The sequence below is a fragment of the Sander vitreus genome, chromosome 11 (assembly GCF_031162955.1).
Source record: "Sander vitreus isolate 19-12246 chromosome 11, sanVit1, whole genome shotgun sequence".
Classification (NCBI taxonomy): Eukaryota; Metazoa; Chordata; class Actinopteri; order Perciformes; family Percidae; genus Sander; species Sander vitreus.
In genome coordinates this window covers 14,690,140-14,708,039 of record NC_135865.1, presented here as the reverse complement: position 1 = coordinate 14,708,039, position 17,900 = coordinate 14,690,140, and the positions used below count along the sequence as shown (strand labels likewise).

The window sequence follows — 17,900 nt, the reverse complement described above, 5'->3', positions numbered from 1 at the left end:
CTTTCTTTAATTGACATTGACAACATGTTATTGCAGATATAAGATGTTAGATGAGGTTTGGTTGTGAGAAGAATGCTAATTAGGATATCATATTTTTTTCCCTGTGTCACGCTGGAATCCTCTGCAGAGTCGGGGAGCAATCTGGATAGCGACTCTGATGGCTCTGAGGATGATATGAAGGAGCGCGGTGAGACCGAAGCAGACAGCGATGCAGAAGGGACTCCCATGAAACTCGCTAAAGTGTCCTCTTTCAAACTCTCAGCCAACTGCTCCCTGCTGAACTTGAAGATCGTCAAGCCTCCTAGTTTACCAAGTAGCCTACTCGCCCCCACCACAGTGACCAGCTCAGGGGCACTGAGTAACCACAGCACCCTATCGCCTCCCTTCAAGTTTGCCACGCTCCCAGGTAACAAATCTGGGGTTGCTTAAAAGCCAAATGCATCCAGTTTCAGTTTACAATTTAATAAGATACTTTAATGTGTGATTCAGTTTTCAGGAAAGTGTTCACTCACTCACTCAAATAACAGAGTAGGATCATGACCAAAGTCAGCATGGTGTTTATTTTTACTCCACTCACTTTGCTTATTCAGACTATCCAACCCATCAGTGGAAAAAGCATGTTTATTTCTCCAGTATGAAAACATGAATGTACTCAATGGTTCCAGGTTAAAATGAGCTCTGTGGAAGAAATTGGTTGCATCATTGTTTTGATGGTCCCCGGCAGCTTTTGCTTTAATAACCCAGGCAGGTGCTTTACACATATGATACTGGATGAGTCACGGAGCATATTACGCTACTAACAGTGCTGGATTCTGAATTGCCATAATGGAAAAGTATTCTTTTCTTTTTCCTTTTAAAAGCAGAAATTGAACAATCATGTCACAGCAGTATGCCGTGAATTACTTTTAATGACACATTTATAAACTAAGTAATTTAGATGTGAATTTTACACTATCCCCACCTCTAAAACCACTAAACTGTCATTGTGGCGGTGAGGCTTGTTGCTGTACAAGCTCTAATCCTGTGTTTTGCACTTCTCTTATGTGTCAAAAGGTCTGAATATTGTTTGCTATTTATGTTGCTGTGACCCGTCCACTGAACTGTATGGTCATTTAAGTGTAGTTGTAAAATTTGCTATTTAATATATATAAAAAAAAAAAAAAATCCACAATAAATGGATGTCTAACATGATCTCCTTTTTGTTTGAGGTTTTATATTTGCAATAATGTCCCCCCCCTCCTTATTTTGTGTAGTGGATATATCTGTAAACATGGCAGGTTTATGGATTTGTTCACGTCCCACTGGAGGTGTGAAAAGCGCTGAGTCATTTCTCCTGTTTTCTAGGATCGGGGAAGAGGAGGAGAGTAACGGATGAGAGAGTTCTGCGGTTGCCTCTTGAGTTCGGGTAAGATATTGTGCATGCACTTCACATTAAAAGAGACGCATAAAGGTTTGACGGTTTGAGCGTGTTCCTTTTTTCCTTACTGTTATACTCCCTGTATTATTTGTGTTTATGCAATTGGTGTTGTAGTAAAATGTCAGCTCACTGGAGGCTGATGAATGACCTTTTCTAAAAGGTCATCTGTGGTCATCTTAACTTTGTGGAGCAGCCCAAGACACATGATCACTTTGTTTTTGATCGAGAAAACTTTCAGTGTTGACACATTCACCCCAGTAAGAAAAATGAATAAGAGACTCAGAAACCTCACTCTAACCCAGAATAAATACTGTAAATGTTACTGTAAAAAGCACCACTAGATTTCTGATTTGAGGACAGTGACGTTTTCATCAAGAGCTAAGTAGGAGTAGACCACAAAAAACATCCTTGCCTTCCTTTTAGGGGCCTTAAAAACGCCAATCTTGAGCAATAGGAAGGAAATGAAATGAGGCCCAGCACTTCAGCATCAAGGGGTTAATTGCAGCCAGCCTCAACACAGGCATGCAACATTAGCAGCTCCCTGCCCACAAATTCTGCAGCCTTGGATCAGAGCCTTTCATCTTCTAGGGATGTTTTTCATCAGCAGGTTCACAGGAAACAGAGGCCATAAGACTGTATATCAGCCCCTGCTCTGTGTGGGATAACAGCCTACATGTCTTGTGTGTAAGCCTATGGCTGCTCTCCAGCGGAGCTCATGGGAAGTAAGGGGTAGCCCCACTTGGCGCATGGCCATTTAGGAGTGCGTTTACTATAAGGGTCAGAGGACGACAAGGCTACACACTACACAGCTGTACGTCATTGACATAGTTTATCTTCTTGTTTGCTTGCTGCTGTTAACAAAAGGATGATGTGTATCTGTCTTGACACTAAAACAATATGCTAAGGCCGCGGAGGGGAACTTGAATGAGAGAAACGATCAGCTAAAAGTAAAATACATTATATTTATAATATTATATATAATATCAATGATGAATGAATACAGCCTACAGTGGTTATGACATTGTGTTGTACCTTGTATGTGCTATATTTGCAATTTTTTGTTCCTCAGGTGGCAGAGAGAGACCCGAATCAGGACTGTGGCAGGTCGTCTACAAGGAGAGGTGGCTTACTTTGCTCCATGTGGGAAAAAGCTGCGTCAGTATCCTGATGTAATGAAGGTAAATCTACAATGTGTCACTTTATTTTATTGAATGTAGATTTAAAACCTTAAATGATTGCACATGCTCACTGCATCAGTATAGCATTAAGTCATTTCCCTCAGGTGGGAATTGATGACGTGTGTGTGGTGATTTACCAGTTAATATGGCTGTAATTAATAATGCATTATTCTTTTGTGTACAGTACTTACTCCGGAATGGAATAACCAACATCTCACGGGATAATTTCAGCTTCAGTACAAAAATGAAAGTTGGTGACTTCTATGAAGCCAGAGAAGGACCAGAGGTAAATGACTTCTTTTTGTGTTAAATATTTAGTTTCATCACTGAAGGATGTTGACATTTATTATAAAAAAAAATTGTATTTAATCATAGAGGGAAAATAAATATATAATGTAATACACACACACACACACACACACACACACACACACACACACACACATATATATATATATAATATTATATATAATATTATTGTGGTTGTGTGATCCATGTGCCCGTGTTATGAAAAAAACACTCTGGTGCTTCCACACGCATACAAACTTGGAAAAAAAAAAACATCCATGCTGTTTTGAGTGAGATATGGGTTTCTGAATGTGTCCTGCCTTCAGTCCCAGAGTGAGCTGTTCCAAATCTGCAGGGCTTTCTATGTCTCTAGCCGAAACGAGGGGGCTAACCGCTAGCATGCTCTTGTTCTCAATGGCAAAACACTGCTACAACACACACAAGTTCACCATAATCTACCAAAGAACTACTTACATGTCCCTGTTCTGCAGGTATTCCACGCAGAGTTGGGAGTGCGCCCTCGTTTAGAAGAAGTCTCCCGGCTAATCCTGCGTTGTACTGACTGAAGTTAGAGAAACAGCTAGCTAGCTGATGGGATCCTTACCTAGCTACTGCGCATGTGCGACTCCCAACAAAGATGGTACAGAAGTGAGATGTCTCACTCTGTAGCTAAAACGGAGACCTAAACACACAGGGTGAAAAGAGGAGCTGCAGCAATGTGCAGTTAAACCATGTAAACCTATTCTGGTACAACCTCAAAATACAATTATGAACCTGAAAATGAGCATAATATGGGCACTTTAAAGCTGCAATTTGTAGTTGATGAAATTGCACTGATAGAAATTACAATGCACGGATCTGTTTGTTTTGAAAACTTGGTTATAGAGAGATCAAACAATTAGATGAAAAAGTTCTTTATATGAAATGAAAAATGGATTTAAAAAATGTTTTAAGCATGAAAGAGAGTCTGTTGTCTACATGCAGGAAAAACACAACAAATGCATTCTGAGGCATGTGGTGTATTCACAGTCTCAATGCAATGAGTATTTACGCTGGTCAACATGAAAATCCACAAATTAAAGCAATGAGGAGATAATCAGTCTAGCCAATTTTTGTTTGGTTTGTTGGTTTTAATCGGTCTTTCTTGTCCGTCTGATAACCCAGGGTTTACAGTGGTTCCTGCTGGCAGAGGAGGAGATTGCTCCCAGTATCATAGCGATGGATGGGAGGCGCAGTCATTGCACACAGTCTAAGCGCCAGCAGATAGGTGATGGTACTGGGGCCAAACAGTGGAATTCTCATCCTCTTAATATTGGTGAAAATAACTTCCAAGATGTCAGTGATGCAAAGCTGCTACGCAAACTGGAGGCTCAAGGTCAGTTTACATCTTCCAAAACTGTCAGTGGCACCTGGTCAAGAGAAAATCAACCATTATAACACCAACAAATATTGGCTATATATTGTATCAGTTATTTTCTCACGTGGTTTGGTGCATTAATTGGCCAACTGGTGATAAAGTGATCACTTCATTATATTTCCAGCTCAGCTTCAAAGACATTCAATAGCTCTATAGAGGAGGTTAACAGCAAAACCACTTTTTAACAATCTTTTAAATATCTATGGTGAATGTTTTTCCTCAAAATCAAGCTGTAAGGGACTCTTTTGAGATTCACACATGATACAAAAAAAAAAAAAAAAATCCTATTCTAAAATCTTAGAAGAGGCAGCAATATTGATGTCTCAGTAGGCCACATTGCCATTATTGCACATAAACATAGTGGCTCGTTGCAAAAACTCCAGGCACTTTCTCTGGAGGTTGTTAAGAGGGATTTGGGGAATTGTAAGAGTATCTGTGGGTCACTTTTCATTTAAGTTTTTAATAAGGTCTGTGATGTGTACAGTAATACATTTCATCATGTTGCAGAAATAGCTCGACAGGCAGCTCAGATCAAAATGATGAGGAAAATTGAGAAGCAGGCCATGGCGCAAGCAGCCAAAGAGGCAAGGAAGCAACAAGGTAAACAGCTACTCTCCAGTCACACTCTTCTCTAACACTGTATCATAATGCTGTGCGCAAACTTAATTTGTTTGTCTTCCAGCAATGATGGCTGCAGAGGAGAGGCGGAAAAAGAGGGAGCAGATAAAGTTTCTTAAACAGCAAGTAAGGACTTTACTTTGAATGCATTGTTTAATTTTTGGTTCAAAGCTTCATAGCCATCTTCAGCTGCTCTATTCATATTCAGAGTTTGTGTGCTCCAAGGTGAAAAAAGGTTTTAAACACACAGTTGAATTGCTTTTGAAATTCTATAAGGAAGTTGCTATCCTTTTTAAATGCTGCACCTTCCTCATCTGCATAGACCCACTGTACTTCCCCACCCCCCTCCCTCGCCACTATAACATGCATGACTTAACAGTTAATTCATTTGATCTTGCCCTCATCCTTTTACCAGGAGAAGATCAAGCGCATTCAGCAAATTCGTATGGAGAAAGAACTCCGTGCACAGCACATTCTCGAGGTTCGTCCTGAAAGTTATTGCAGAAACATTCTAAAAAACACTTCCTTTCTGCTGTTGCTAAGATTAAAACGGACAAAATAAAGGCTATTCCTAAATTATGTGTTCCCACTTTAAGTCACATCTAGTGAGTATGTGGTGTGACTAATGCCTAATTGTTTTTTTGCACAAGTTCCAATGACAATCTCCTTAGACCGTGATTGTGCTTAATACAAAATACAGTATTTCATTAAGAAAGAGGTGGCCCAGAGTTTACCATGGCTAGGTGGAATACATATTTTGCATTCTATCACTAATAGAAGCTGTGAAGTATTTTAGCTTTTATAAATCAAATTTCAGTTGACACGCTTGGCAAGCAGCTCTTAACAGGATTTCGTTGTGGCTATAATTACTGATAGAAATGTTGCTTAATTTATTCTCACTGCCTGCTGGTGTTTCAAAATAACTGTAGCCATTTTGTCTTTCAGTGTTATTGGGAGGAAATAATCATGTCATTGCTCAAGATTTCAATATGTTAGATGTGACATTGTCAGTGAGCCACTGGCACTATTTAGCTTTTCTGTGGAATATTTTCCATTGAAGGCATTAACAGATAAAAAGCAATCTAGCAAACGCATACCAAACTTATACTTAATATTAAGTACAACCCGTAATTAATATCCTTTTTACAAACTAGATTTACATGTATTTGATACATTTAAGATAATTATCCTAGTCCTTTTATTGTTTTCACTTGATGATTTTTGTGATCTGATTTTCATTAATCATTGCTGCCCCAATCAAAAGTTGTATGTGATATATATATATATATATATATATATATATATATATATATATATATATATATATATATATATATATATATATATATATATATATATATATACTGTATGTGTTTAACATTCGTCTGTATATTGCTTCTGTTGTATGTACAGGTAAAAAGAAAGAAGAAAGAAGAGGCAGCCAATGCCAAAATATTGGAGGCTGAGAAGCGAAACAAGGTGAGATGAACAAATCGTGATTGTAAACTGTTGCTTCTAAAACATAAGACAGCCTGCTCCCTTGTTAAGCTGCCACAAATATCGTTCATGCCCCTGACTCCCAGTGTTTTGCCCCTGCTTGGCTGCAGTTAAATGTTTTTGCTCCATTGTGCTGCTGGTCAGTGCAAAAGAGATTTTCCTTGCTTTGGTTAATCACTGTGATAAAAGAGGTTGGATCATCTCCTTGCGTTCTACATGTATCTGTGAAAGATTTTTAACCAATGAAGTCTAGAGGCCTGGAACTTTCTAAATGTGTGTGTGTATATGTTTTAGTTTCTAATTGACTTCATCTTTTTTTCTAAAAGGAGAAGGAGATACGTAGACTGCAAGCTGTCATACTGAAGCACCAGGTCAGTATTGGTTTTATTATTATTATTATCCATGACCACATTATACTAAATCCATTCTTACTCTTTGTTTAAACTAAATGTCTTGGAGATGTTCTCTAACTAATGATCATTTTTGGTAACCTAATGGAATTATTTTGCACAATATATCCTGTCAAATGATGCTTTAGGGTTCTCTTGGGTGTATTTTTTATTTGACCTTACCAGTTGTATTTTTCTTGCATTGATTTTCTTCTGTGATTTTCTATTTCTTAATACTTGGCCAACTCTTTCTACCAGGAGTTGGAGAGGCATAGACTAGATATGGTATGGGTATGTTTGTTTCTGTACATTTAACAACATATTGTGAACGTGTTGTGATAAATGGTTGCCATCATTGCAATGCCTAAAGAGTAGCATTGGCTGCAGTCATACTACATCCTCCTGCATGGCTTTTCCAGAACGCTGCACTGCATACGTCTGCTCTATTTGTCTCTCAAAGAAAACACATCCATTATCTGGCCAATACGATCAAAAACATCTTAACTCCAGAGATAATATAACAGGATGCAAAACATTCTAATGAAATGGAATCCCTGAAAGAACACCAACTACCTATTACATTGTTTTTGTTTTAGATTGATTAAATATAGGTGCTCAAAATCCTTTTACTCTAAAGCGTTTGTGAGCCAACTTTCTCATTCATTCTAATACCTGAGAAAAATCAATATGCAGTTTGTATTCTTGCCAGTGATTTACACCACTGGGTTAATGGAAACTAAATTCTTGTTTTTCGTCATTTGAGATTTAAATGTTTTATCATGGTTGTTAATTTGCATCATTATTCTCACTCAATACATCTTAACTGTAAGGGAGGCAATAATAGCATAGACGGACTCCATAGTTTAGTTTTCACAGTAAATGAAGAGTTAAAATATAATAATTTAAAGCGGAGATAGTTTCATACGACATCAGATGATTATAAATGATGTGCTTTGCTTGTCCCTGAGACACTTACTATTTGCTGCTTATAGTTCTAAACCTCTTTGCCTGTACCTTTCAGTCTGCCTTCTTGCCGACATGCTCAGATTATAATGGCTGTTTGTTTCCAACTTTGAGTTTATGCTTTGTGTGTGCATCATTACGTGGGATGTAGCTTTTTCGTCAATCATTGTGTTCCATTTGATTTAACTGTTGTGGTTTTTTTCTTTATACTTTATCTACGGTCCAATGGACAACATTTTGTCTGATGACAAATGGTGATCTGTGTTTCTTCTTCTACTGTGCATGTCAGGGGGTTCATACTGTGTACTGCATATATGTATGCATACAGTTTATATATGAGCCCTTTTTCTCCTAAAGTAGTTTGAACTATGAATAAAAAAGAAACTGTGTGTCTGTGCTCTGCCAGGAGAGGGAAAGGCGCAGGCAGCACATGATGCTCATTAAGGCTGTGGAGGCCCGTAAGAAGGCAGAGGTGGGTAACGCCCGCTCTGATCACATACCCTTGTTACCCTCGTTTCTAGTCATTCCCACTCCTGTGTCCTGCTACACTGTTTTTCCCTTCATTTTTTTTGATGATTCAACACTGTGGTAATTGAGGTCATAGTTTGTGTTTTCCACCCTCTGTAATTCTGAGTAGTATGCAGCAGTGTCAATAATACTTGCTCTTGGCTATAGGAGAAAGAGCGTCTGAAAAAAGAGAAGAAGGATGAGAAACGGTTAAACAAGGAGAGGAAACTGGAGCTCAGAAGACTGGAATTGGAAAAAGCAAAGGAGCTGAAGAAACCAAATGAAGACATGTGTTTAGCAGATCATAAGGTATACACTGTGTTGCTGCTAGCAGATGAAAATGAGAGCCAATGTATTTCACCAAGAATAGTCTCCATCTGTGGAGTAGATGGAAAAGGTTGGATTTTTGACCAGCACAGGGATTTCTTTGACATGAAAATCAATCAGTATAATCACTGTAGGGGCTATAGGCATGAAGATTAAAAATGCTTTGGACACTTTTATGGTTTCATTGTTTCACTATCGAATCTACCAAAATAGATGTCAGTGTAATATCACTGAAAGCATCTGGAATTGATTAAAAAATAAAACCGGTGTAGGTCAAAATACTGCCACCAAGTGGCTACTGATGCAATAGCACCAACCAGAGTGTTACTGATCAGATTACTTTTATCTGATCATAAGATTTCTTTAACAGGATTCCACAGACAAACTAGTATGAAACAAGTCACATCTGTGCTGAAAAAAACTAAATATTTTATTTCTCTCCAGCCACTTCCAGAGTGGTCCCGGATCCCTGGTCTGGTCTTACCAGGAAGCACCTTCTCTGACTGCCTGATGGTGCTGCAGTTTCTGCACAGCTTTGGAAAGGTCCTGAGGTTAGATATAAATCCCAACATGCTCAACCTAAGTGACCTTCAAGAGGGCTTGCTCAACACTGGGGACAGTTTGGGCAAGGTGCAAGACCTGCTGGTGAGCATGCTGTCTGCAGCTGTGTGTGATCCTGGTATACCTGCAGGTCACAAGGTGAGAGTCCGTTGTTCAATTGTAAATGGTTCCTGTACTGTAATTTACATGTGCATGTTCACATATACAAACATACAAAAACACACCTGCTACTGCGTGCCCATAAAATGTATTGATTCAGACGTAGCTATTGTACAAAAATCACACGTGCTACGATTCGGGGAAAAATATGAATCACGATTTTTTAGCTTAGAATTGATGTCACGATTCTCTGCCACGATTTTTTTCTCACAAAGTGTAATGTTTATGCACACATGAACCATGACAAAACAAAACAAATTGGCAGTACCAAACACAGATATTTTTTGGCACCTATAGCACATTGCATATTACCACAAGCCTGTAAATATAGAGGCTTCAATGAAGAGAAGGGAGATGTTTAAAACTCACAGAAGAAAGTAGTAGCGTTTGTGATGCAGTCGGCTCGTAAAATTAAATGAGAATCGAAGTCCTAAAAAAAAAAAGTTATTTAAAAATTAAATTGTGAACCGGGTGAATTGAGATCGCGATTTTATAACAATTAATCGTGCAGGCCTAGCTGTTAGTACACATATACATTTGAAACCACAATTTTCATACATTCCCCAAAGCCATTTGTCCATGCTGTGTGCTGTAGGGTGTACTTGTGTATTTACATTACAATGCGTTATTACATATTTTCCTATTAAGAAGCTGTCATAGGCTGTGTCATCATTTTTTTAGATGCATACAAGGACAAGACATATCAAGACTGTCAACTAAAACATCATGTTTCATGACACATCCCAGGAGTCACTTAAGCACTTGACATTGCTTACTTAACAAAGAGATAATTGCTCAAAAGGACAGTGTTTTACTCCCATTGCACTCTTGTCTGCTATACCCTTCACTCGTGCCCTGCTCTGTGTCACAGTATATAAAAAGGTATTCTGGTTTTAACTTAGTTGGTTAAAAAAAGCATTTCTTTTTTTTTTTTACCACTAAACTTTTTGTTTTGGAAACACATATTTCTCTCAGAATAAGACCGCCTTGGGGGACCACCTGACTAATGTGGGGATCAACCGAGACAATGTGTCTGAGATCCTGCAGATCTACATGGAGGGTCACTGTGAGCAGACAGAGCTGGCTGCTCTGGCCCTCAGCCTCAGGACCAAGGCGTTTCAGGCCCACAGCCCGCCACAGAAGGCCTCCATGCTGGCATTCCTGGTTAATGAGCTTTGCTGCAGTAAGGCTGTGATCAGGTAAGAATCCTGCCTCCTTCTGACAGTCATCTTTGATTTTTACTTATCAAACAAAAGCAGTTTTGTAGGGCAGTAATGTTAATGAACTAAACTACCACTAACAAAAATCCTGGTCATTCTAAGTCTGTATTAACAAGTGTTATTTATGTACCAGAAGCAAGCAAGTTAATCTCTGCCTGAGAGTGGAAAGTATTGGCTTGTTTTATTTATGAAGGCTTCAATTTTAATACAATAACACAAGTACCAAAAGGAATAAGACTAATCGTGGTTTGATGGATAGTTTCACAATGTTGCATCAAACTAAGTGTTATCAATTTTTCAGTGGAACTGGAAACACTTTGAAACACATCTGGTGCACACTGCAGTGTGACACAAAAACATGGTGCTCGTCTTATACAAAAAAGGTCAAAGAAATAGCTGTGTCAGTGTTGTCTGATACTTTTGCAGTGAGATCGACAAAAACATAGACCACATAACCAACCTGAGGAAGGATAAGTGGGTTATCGAAGGAAAACTTCGCAAGTAAGTATATGCATCACCTAAGTCGTTATTGGAAGACTCTGTGCTTACACTTAAACATTTTCTGAATGAGATGGCAAACAATCTGTGTTTCTCAACTAGTCTGAATTTTACATGAACGTGTACTCTACAACCTGGCTGTCCTTTTTTTATGTTTAAAGACTCAGGAGCATTCATGCCAAGAAGACAGGGAAAAGAGACAGCAGTGTGGGGGGAGAAAACAGCCACAGCCTTGTCATCCCCACTGCCAGAAACAAATGCAAGAGGAAAGAAGGGGACAGTGAGGAGGAAGAGGACGAAGATGACGACAGTGAAGACCAAGGAGACGACGACGACGATGAGGAAGAAGAATCTGTGGGAAAGAAGGGAAAGAAAGCAGAGATGTGTGAGCAAGAGGTTAGTGACATCCATGATTATTTTATTGTAGCCAGCGGCTTAAATCAGCGTTTGTTCAGCCGGTCCACTGGCCTCACACTAATGACTTCTTTTCATCTAGGACGACAGTGTACACTCAGCCAGCATGGAGGAGCTAGAGAAACAGATTGAGAAAACATACAAGGTAAATGAAACCCTATGAGAGTTTTTTTTTTTTTTTTTTCTCTCAGGATCAGCTCATCAATGAATACCTCATGGTTCAACCTGCTGTACTCTCTGTCTCTTCAGCAACAGAGTCAGATCAGACAGAAGTTATCTGACTCATCTCACTCACTCCGCTCCATGACGATTGGACAGGACCGCTACAAGAGACGTTATTGGGTCCTACCGCAGTGTAGTGGCCTCTTTGTTGAAGGCATGGAGAGCTGTGAAGGTACAATCCACAAATTATAACTCAGATATTCACTTTTGTCCTTGTTCACCATGTACAGGATAGAAACTTTTGGTGCACTCTGCCTGACCTTTCATGTTACTCAGGTTATGAAGAGGTGGAGAAAGAGAAGAAAAGACAGAGGACTGCTCAGGTGCTCAGGGTAAAAGAAGAGCAGCAGGAAGAGATGGAGAAGCCAACGGTGTCCAGTCCAGCGCAGAGCACAGACGGCGATACAACCACACCAGAGGGCCAGCAGGACAAAGACAGCCTCAATCTCTTCCTCCAGAAACCCGGCTCTTTCTCTAAGCTCAGCAAACTCCTTGAAGTAGCCAAAATGGCTCAAGATTCAGACATCAATTCTCACAACAGTCATTCTGCTAAAGTCCCTACCACTGCATCTTATTCCTTATATCCCACCTCTCAGACAGCCACTACTCAGCAGGGACTGATAGATAAAGCAGATACTTTAGTGCCGTCTCTACTCAGAAGTAGTCCCTGGATAACCTGCAGCCCTCACTCTGTCCTTCATGATGACCAGCTTTCCAAGATACTAAAGGAAAAGAGCAACCAGTGGTTTAGCCTCTTGCCTCGCTCTCCTTGTGACGAGTCTTCGTTTAACTCCGGCTCCAGCCCTCCAGCCGCCTCCTCTCCACTACAGACCGTCAGCACTAAATCCCCCTTCTCCCTCTCCCCCAATCCCCCAGCTACAGCCAGTTCTAGTGCTCCTGCTGGGATCACTAACATGCAGCCATCTGTCCTTCAGGTTGTTAGACAACAATAATCTCCTACACAATTATTCTAGATCATGTTGTGCTTTTTTTTATAACACAAGTTGGACACCTTTAGGTGCTACCACTGTATTGCCTTATACTTTATGCATGTGGAAGTAGCGTCTGATCATAATTTAAAGTGTGTGTGTATTTTTCCCCTCAGCAATTAAAGTCTGGCATTCATCAAAGCAGACTGACACGGTGCGACGTGTCCAGTGCAGCAAGTCCCAGCCTGCCCTTCTCTGGTGCTTCTCTACCCCCCATGTTGGATCTGGCCTCCCAGCATGCAGAGGGTAATAGCAACATGGTCTTCTTCCTGGCAAATAACAACTCTGTCAACAAGAGTGAGACCCCAGAGCCCCTGATTGACAAGCCCGATTGTGCGTCATTCCCTGCTGTGGAAGTGGCCAAGACCCAGGACTACCCTAGTCCTCAGCCTATCCCCGAGGGTAAGAATGGCTTACTGCCAGTACTCACAAGTTAAAAATATGCTGGACTAAAGATATTCACTGCCCAGATAGACACTCAGTTATGCAACTTCTCAATGTTGCTAAAAATGTAACAATTATGTGACAAACGTTTGTGCATATGTGTGTTGGCAGAGATGCTGTGTGGCTGGTGGAGGGTGGCAGACATGGAGGAACTGCACAGTCTGGTCAAGGCCCTTCATAGCCGAGGCATCAGAGAGAAGGCCTTGCAGAAACAGATCCAAAAACATATGGAGTATACGACCCATCTCTGTGCCAACAGCAAAGATGGTTGGTCCACATTTGCTCTGCCTTTTTTACGTCAAGTCAAAAAATGTTGTAATTTGACCTTTTGCGATGCTGCATTTGGTCGCTTAACATTCAATATAATACGTTTGCTTTCAGTAGACAGTAGTTTATAATGTTTTGCATGCATTTGTGGTGGCAGCGATTGATGTGGCAGAGCTGGAGAAGCGGGAGGTGAGTGAGGAGACGGTGGACAGTTGGTGTGTTGAGGAGAAGGCCATGGAGGTGGATATCAGCCTGCTGCAGCGGGTCGAGGGTCTGGAGAGGAAAGTCGTCTCTGCTCGCCTGCAGGTCAAGGTACAGGCAAATGAGCATCCTACTCTTTTATGTTTGTGCAGCTCATATAGCCACTGTTTTTATCCAAATTCATTTTCATGAGTAATTATCCAATATATGTTTGTCCTTGTCCCATGTCCTCATTTTGTCTTGATTTTAATTACTGTATCATCAAATGAGACAATGTCTCCCTCAGGGTTGGATGCATCCTGAGCCCCAGTCAGAGAGGGAGGATCTGGTGTATCATGAGCACAAGCTCTTATCTTCCCCTGCTCCAGAGAAGAAAGCACAGAGAGAAACCAGCCAGGATGAACTTCCTGGCACCGTAGTGCGGCGGCCTGACAATCCCCTTGATATAGCTGTCATCAGGCTGGCAGAGCTGGAGAGAAACATCGAGCGAAGGTAAATAGAGAGAAAAGACCCTTTTTAAGTGCAACCTTTCAGATCCGGCTGGATAATGTCACTGTACCTGCTCCTGCACCATCGTTCATCTCACACTCATTCTGGAGATTCTTAACCTCACAGTAGGCTGCTTCTTAAACAGGAGTCACTTGTTAATGGCTGTTATCATTCAGTGAAATAATGTTGCAGACTGTATATGTGGTTGCTGTACAGTGATGCTGCAGTCTCACTTTCTGTGACCTCAAAGCAGGGAGGAGGAGGTGGCACCGGGGATGAAGTTGTGGCGCAAAGCCCTCGGTGAAGTCCGCAGCTCAGCTCAGCTGTCGCTCTGCATTCAGCAGCTGGAGAAATCCATCGCCTGGGAGCGATCCATTATGAAAGTGGTTAGTGGCACTCTCTCTCTCATAATCACAGATTTGTTTATATCGTTTCATCATAAATACATGTAAGCACCAATTTATAGCTCTCACTTAAGGTGTCTCTCTTTGTGGAGATTGATCTTTAAGGCTACACAGCTTCACATTCCATTTCACAAAATATGAAATATAAAACCTACTGTATAAATTATTGGTTTATTGATTTATTTATTTTTAAAGTACATAAGCCTATTAAAAGCAATCAAAGATAACAATAAATCTGCACAGCTTGTGTTTCTTAAAGCGGGGTTGTTTTTAAGCCAGAGGTGACAAGAAAGGAATGGTGTGTTAGCATCAAATTACAATACTTCATTACCAGGCAACAACCATATCAAATAATAGCACAATCAGTAAGAAATCAACATCATTCAACATGCCTGACCACAAAGAATGGCATAAATCTTTTATAGTGATGTATCTCAGTTTAAATTCATGACTAGACATATTTGGTCGTTCTAGCACTGCCAGCTCTGTCAAAAGGGGGACAATGAAGAACTGCTCTTACTCTGTGATGGCTGCGACAAAGGCTGCCACACTTACTGCCAGAAACCCAAGATCACTACAGTACCTGACGGCGACTGGTTTTGTCCCACTTGTGTTGCGAAGGTACACCAGCATGTGTTTATTCCACTATTACAGTAGATCTAATTGTCAAGTGATAACATAGCTGTATCACATGTACACATCCAATGAATTGATTTGAATATGTTATGTTTTGTGTGGCTCTTCACCAGTCTCCTGTGTGTTCTGTCATTCAGGAGAGTGGTCAATCCCCCCGGAGTAGGAAGCAACTGAGCCAAACAGCTGGAGGAGGGAAAAAAGGCATTGAGGTAAAACGAAACAGTAAGCCATCTGTGGTGGGAGAGCTCATCAAAGAGGAGGCTGCCGGCAGCAACAGCGTGCCAAAGAAGGGTACCAAGGAGTTCAAAAAGAGAAAAGGAGACGACAGCCCGCCCAGCTCCCAGGCCGTCCATGAGAGCCCCGTCTCCTGTGTGAAAAAAGCCAAAACAGCCAAAGACAACAACACAAATGGGCTGGCGACGTGCCGGTAAACACATACTCCCTGCATGCATAGCAGAATTTACTTTACTTCTTTTCATTGTAAAAACGTTCATTTTTAGATGAGCTCCTGGAATACAAGACAACCATCCTCGTGCAAAAATCAAAACATCCATTTTATCATGTAGTTTCATATCACACATAATCTGACGAGGTTTAAAAACCTTTTCTCTAAATGGTGAAATGAAATTATATTTTTTCCCTTGTTCTCTCCAGAGTGCTTCTGGCTGAGCTGGAGGCCCATCAGGACGCTTGGCCCTTTCTCACACCCGTCAACCAGAAAGCCGTCCCGGGATACAGGAAGGTCATCAAGAAGCCCATGGACTTCTCCACCATCAGAGAAAAGCTCACCAACAACCAGTATGTGTGCTTCTGTCACAGTGTTGGTTTATAAGTAGAAATGTTTCTCTCTGTATATTTTCTAATTTCTAAAAAGTTTTGATTTGGGTGCTGCATATAAATAAAAACCTTTTCTAACGATTACAGGTACTTGAATTTGGAAACTTTCATCGTTGACGTGAACCTGGTTTTTGATAACTGCGAAACATTTAACGAAGATGATTCTGAAATTGGACAAGCCGGCCACAGCATGAGAAGATTTTTTGACAAGCGATGGACTGAACTGCTGGAGTAAACAAATACAGTGTGGACTGTCTACGCTACTCTCTACATATCAAACTTCCCCTCTTCACCTGAGACACTAAATCAACAAACAAGTTATAATAACACTGCAATGTGAAAGGACAAATTCTCCTGCTGAGAAAACATACTTGTTGAATATCTTAAAGTGCAATACTGTTGTCTTTATCAAAATGCACTGACTCTCGGACTTAATATTTTATTTGGGAATGAAATATTTCCACATTAGATAGGCCCTTGGCTTTTTTTTATCATCAGTACTTTAGCTTAGTGTATGTGTGTATTTATTTTCTCAAGTATTTATGTTACAGTCTTTTCTAAGAAAAAGCAGGACATGGCACTCAGCTTTAAAAAAAAAAAAATAATCTAAAGATTTATGGACTTTAGAACAAGCCAATCAAAAAAATGTGTTTACAGGTTTTGGGCTGTATGGTGCCAGCAGTACTACTGTTAATCTGCGAGTTAATTGTATAAAGGTGTTATCACTGTCACTATTTACAAATCTAATTTCTAGCATGTATAGAGTGTACATACAGTGCACTCTTGTTAAAATATTGTTAATGCATAAGGATGATTGTAGCACTTCATATGTCTTATACTGTACTCTGCCTGTGCTGAATATCCACTCAAAACACGTGGTCTCCTCAGTATTGTAGTGCCTGACCTCTGACCTCTAAACAGTGTATGGAGAAGTGTGTTGTTTTTTTTCTATTTTCAGTGTGTCCTGCACAATATACTGTAGGAAACCCTTACACAAAATGTAAAACTCTTTCGAGCTTCTCCTCTTAAAAGAATTGATGTGGTGCATATAGCGTTTCATCTCCAAGCATTTCCTTCAGCCAGTCTTGTCAGACATCCTGTGGACAGACGTGAAACCTGCACTGGGTTTTAATCCAGCTGGGAGTCAGACAGTCACGGTCCACCGGAGGCATCTCAAGACAGCTGAAGTCGGGAGACTTGAAGTAACTGTATTTTTTATGAATATTGTGAAATGAGTAGCGACTTTTGTGGGAATATTTTTGAATAGTGGGTGTGTGGCACAGATTAAAATAAACCTGTTTTTCAAAATAACACTGTTAGGCCCTCACTATCTTCCCTCTTTATTCAGAGTAAGTAAAATCTTTAATAATAATCGCCTTGCAATTTTTGAACCATGGATTTCATTTGAAACATTTTTATTTGGTTGATATTGGTTTAATGCTTAACTGAAATGGTCTGAAATGGAGTTAATGCATAGTTTGATTTTATTCAGTGCCAATAGTGGAATGTTACAAAGTACATTTACAACAAATACAATATGCAGCATTGTTATTGAAAAAAAACAACTATCCAACAGAGTAAAGTAGGTAAAGTTAGTTCCACATCGACCAGCTACAACATAAAATGCTGCTTCCACTTCAATTCGTCAATAATTATAATCCAATAATGTAAATATACTCAGCAAAAAAAGAAACATCCTCTCACTATCAACTGCTTTTATTTTCAGCCAACATGCGTAAAACTTTGTATGAACATAACAAAATCCAACTACTAAGAACTAAACTGAGCAACGTTTCACAGACATGTGACTAACAGAAATGGAAAAATGTGTCCCTGAACAAAGGATGGTCAAAATAAAAAGTTGCAGAACGTTACAGGGAAGACCTCCTCTTCCCTCATGTGGTCCCCTTCCTGTAGTCTCATCCTGACATGCCACCAGCCATACCGCTCGTTCTGTG

At 40.2% G+C, this 17,900-nt stretch overlaps 1 protein-coding gene across 7 annotated transcripts in view; it reads left to right on the top strand.

Moving 5' to 3' along the window:
* The window catches only part of LOC144525191 (bromodomain adjacent to zinc finger domain protein 2B-like), a 51,096-nt gene extending 33,843 nt beyond the window's left edge, over positions 1-17,253 (top strand). For 3 of the 7 annotated variants that reach the window (XM_078261799.1, XM_078261792.1, XM_078261793.1), the window contains 29 exons: positions 128-406; positions 1,345-1,405; positions 2,487-2,595; positions 2,780-2,881; positions 4,048-4,258; positions 4,808-4,900; positions 4,983-5,044; positions 5,334-5,399; positions 6,332-6,397; positions 6,742-6,786; positions 7,063-7,095; positions 8,174-8,239; positions 8,443-8,583; positions 9,046-9,300; positions 10,297-10,520; positions 10,968-11,042; positions 11,201-11,435; positions 11,536-11,598; positions 11,703-11,847; positions 11,952-12,610; positions 12,781-13,066; positions 13,220-13,375; positions 13,533-13,687; positions 13,863-14,068; positions 14,316-14,451; positions 14,944-15,090; positions 15,219-15,532; positions 15,760-15,903; positions 16,030-17,253. In XM_078261799.1, the coding sequence (XP_078117925.1) occupies positions 128-406; positions 1,345-1,405; positions 2,487-2,595; positions 2,780-2,881; positions 4,048-4,258; positions 4,808-4,900; positions 4,983-5,044; positions 5,334-5,399; positions 6,332-6,397; positions 6,742-6,786; positions 7,063-7,095; positions 8,174-8,239; positions 8,443-8,583; positions 9,046-9,300; positions 10,297-10,520; positions 10,968-11,042; positions 11,201-11,435; positions 11,536-11,598; positions 11,703-11,847; positions 11,952-12,610; positions 12,781-13,066; positions 13,220-13,375; positions 13,533-13,687; positions 13,863-14,068; positions 14,316-14,451; positions 14,944-15,090; positions 15,219-15,532; positions 15,760-15,903; positions 16,030-16,177 (4,682 nt within the window). In that variant the 3' untranslated portion in view covers positions 16,178-17,253. The remainder of the gene's footprint in view (positions 1-127; positions 407-1,344; positions 1,406-2,486; positions 2,596-2,779; positions 2,882-4,047; positions 4,259-4,807; positions 4,901-4,982; positions 5,045-5,333; positions 5,400-6,331; positions 6,398-6,741; positions 6,787-7,062; positions 7,096-8,173; positions 8,240-8,442; positions 8,584-9,045; positions 9,301-10,296; positions 10,521-10,967; positions 11,043-11,200; positions 11,436-11,535; positions 11,599-11,702; positions 11,848-11,951; positions 12,611-12,780; positions 13,067-13,219; positions 13,376-13,532; positions 13,688-13,862; positions 14,069-14,315; positions 14,452-14,943; positions 15,091-15,218; positions 15,533-15,759; positions 15,904-16,029) is intronic. The other 4 variants (XM_078261796.1, XM_078261795.1, XM_078261798.1 and 1 more) reach the window with 4 other exon arrangements.
* The last annotated feature ends 647 nt before the right edge of the window (positions 17,254-17,900 follow it).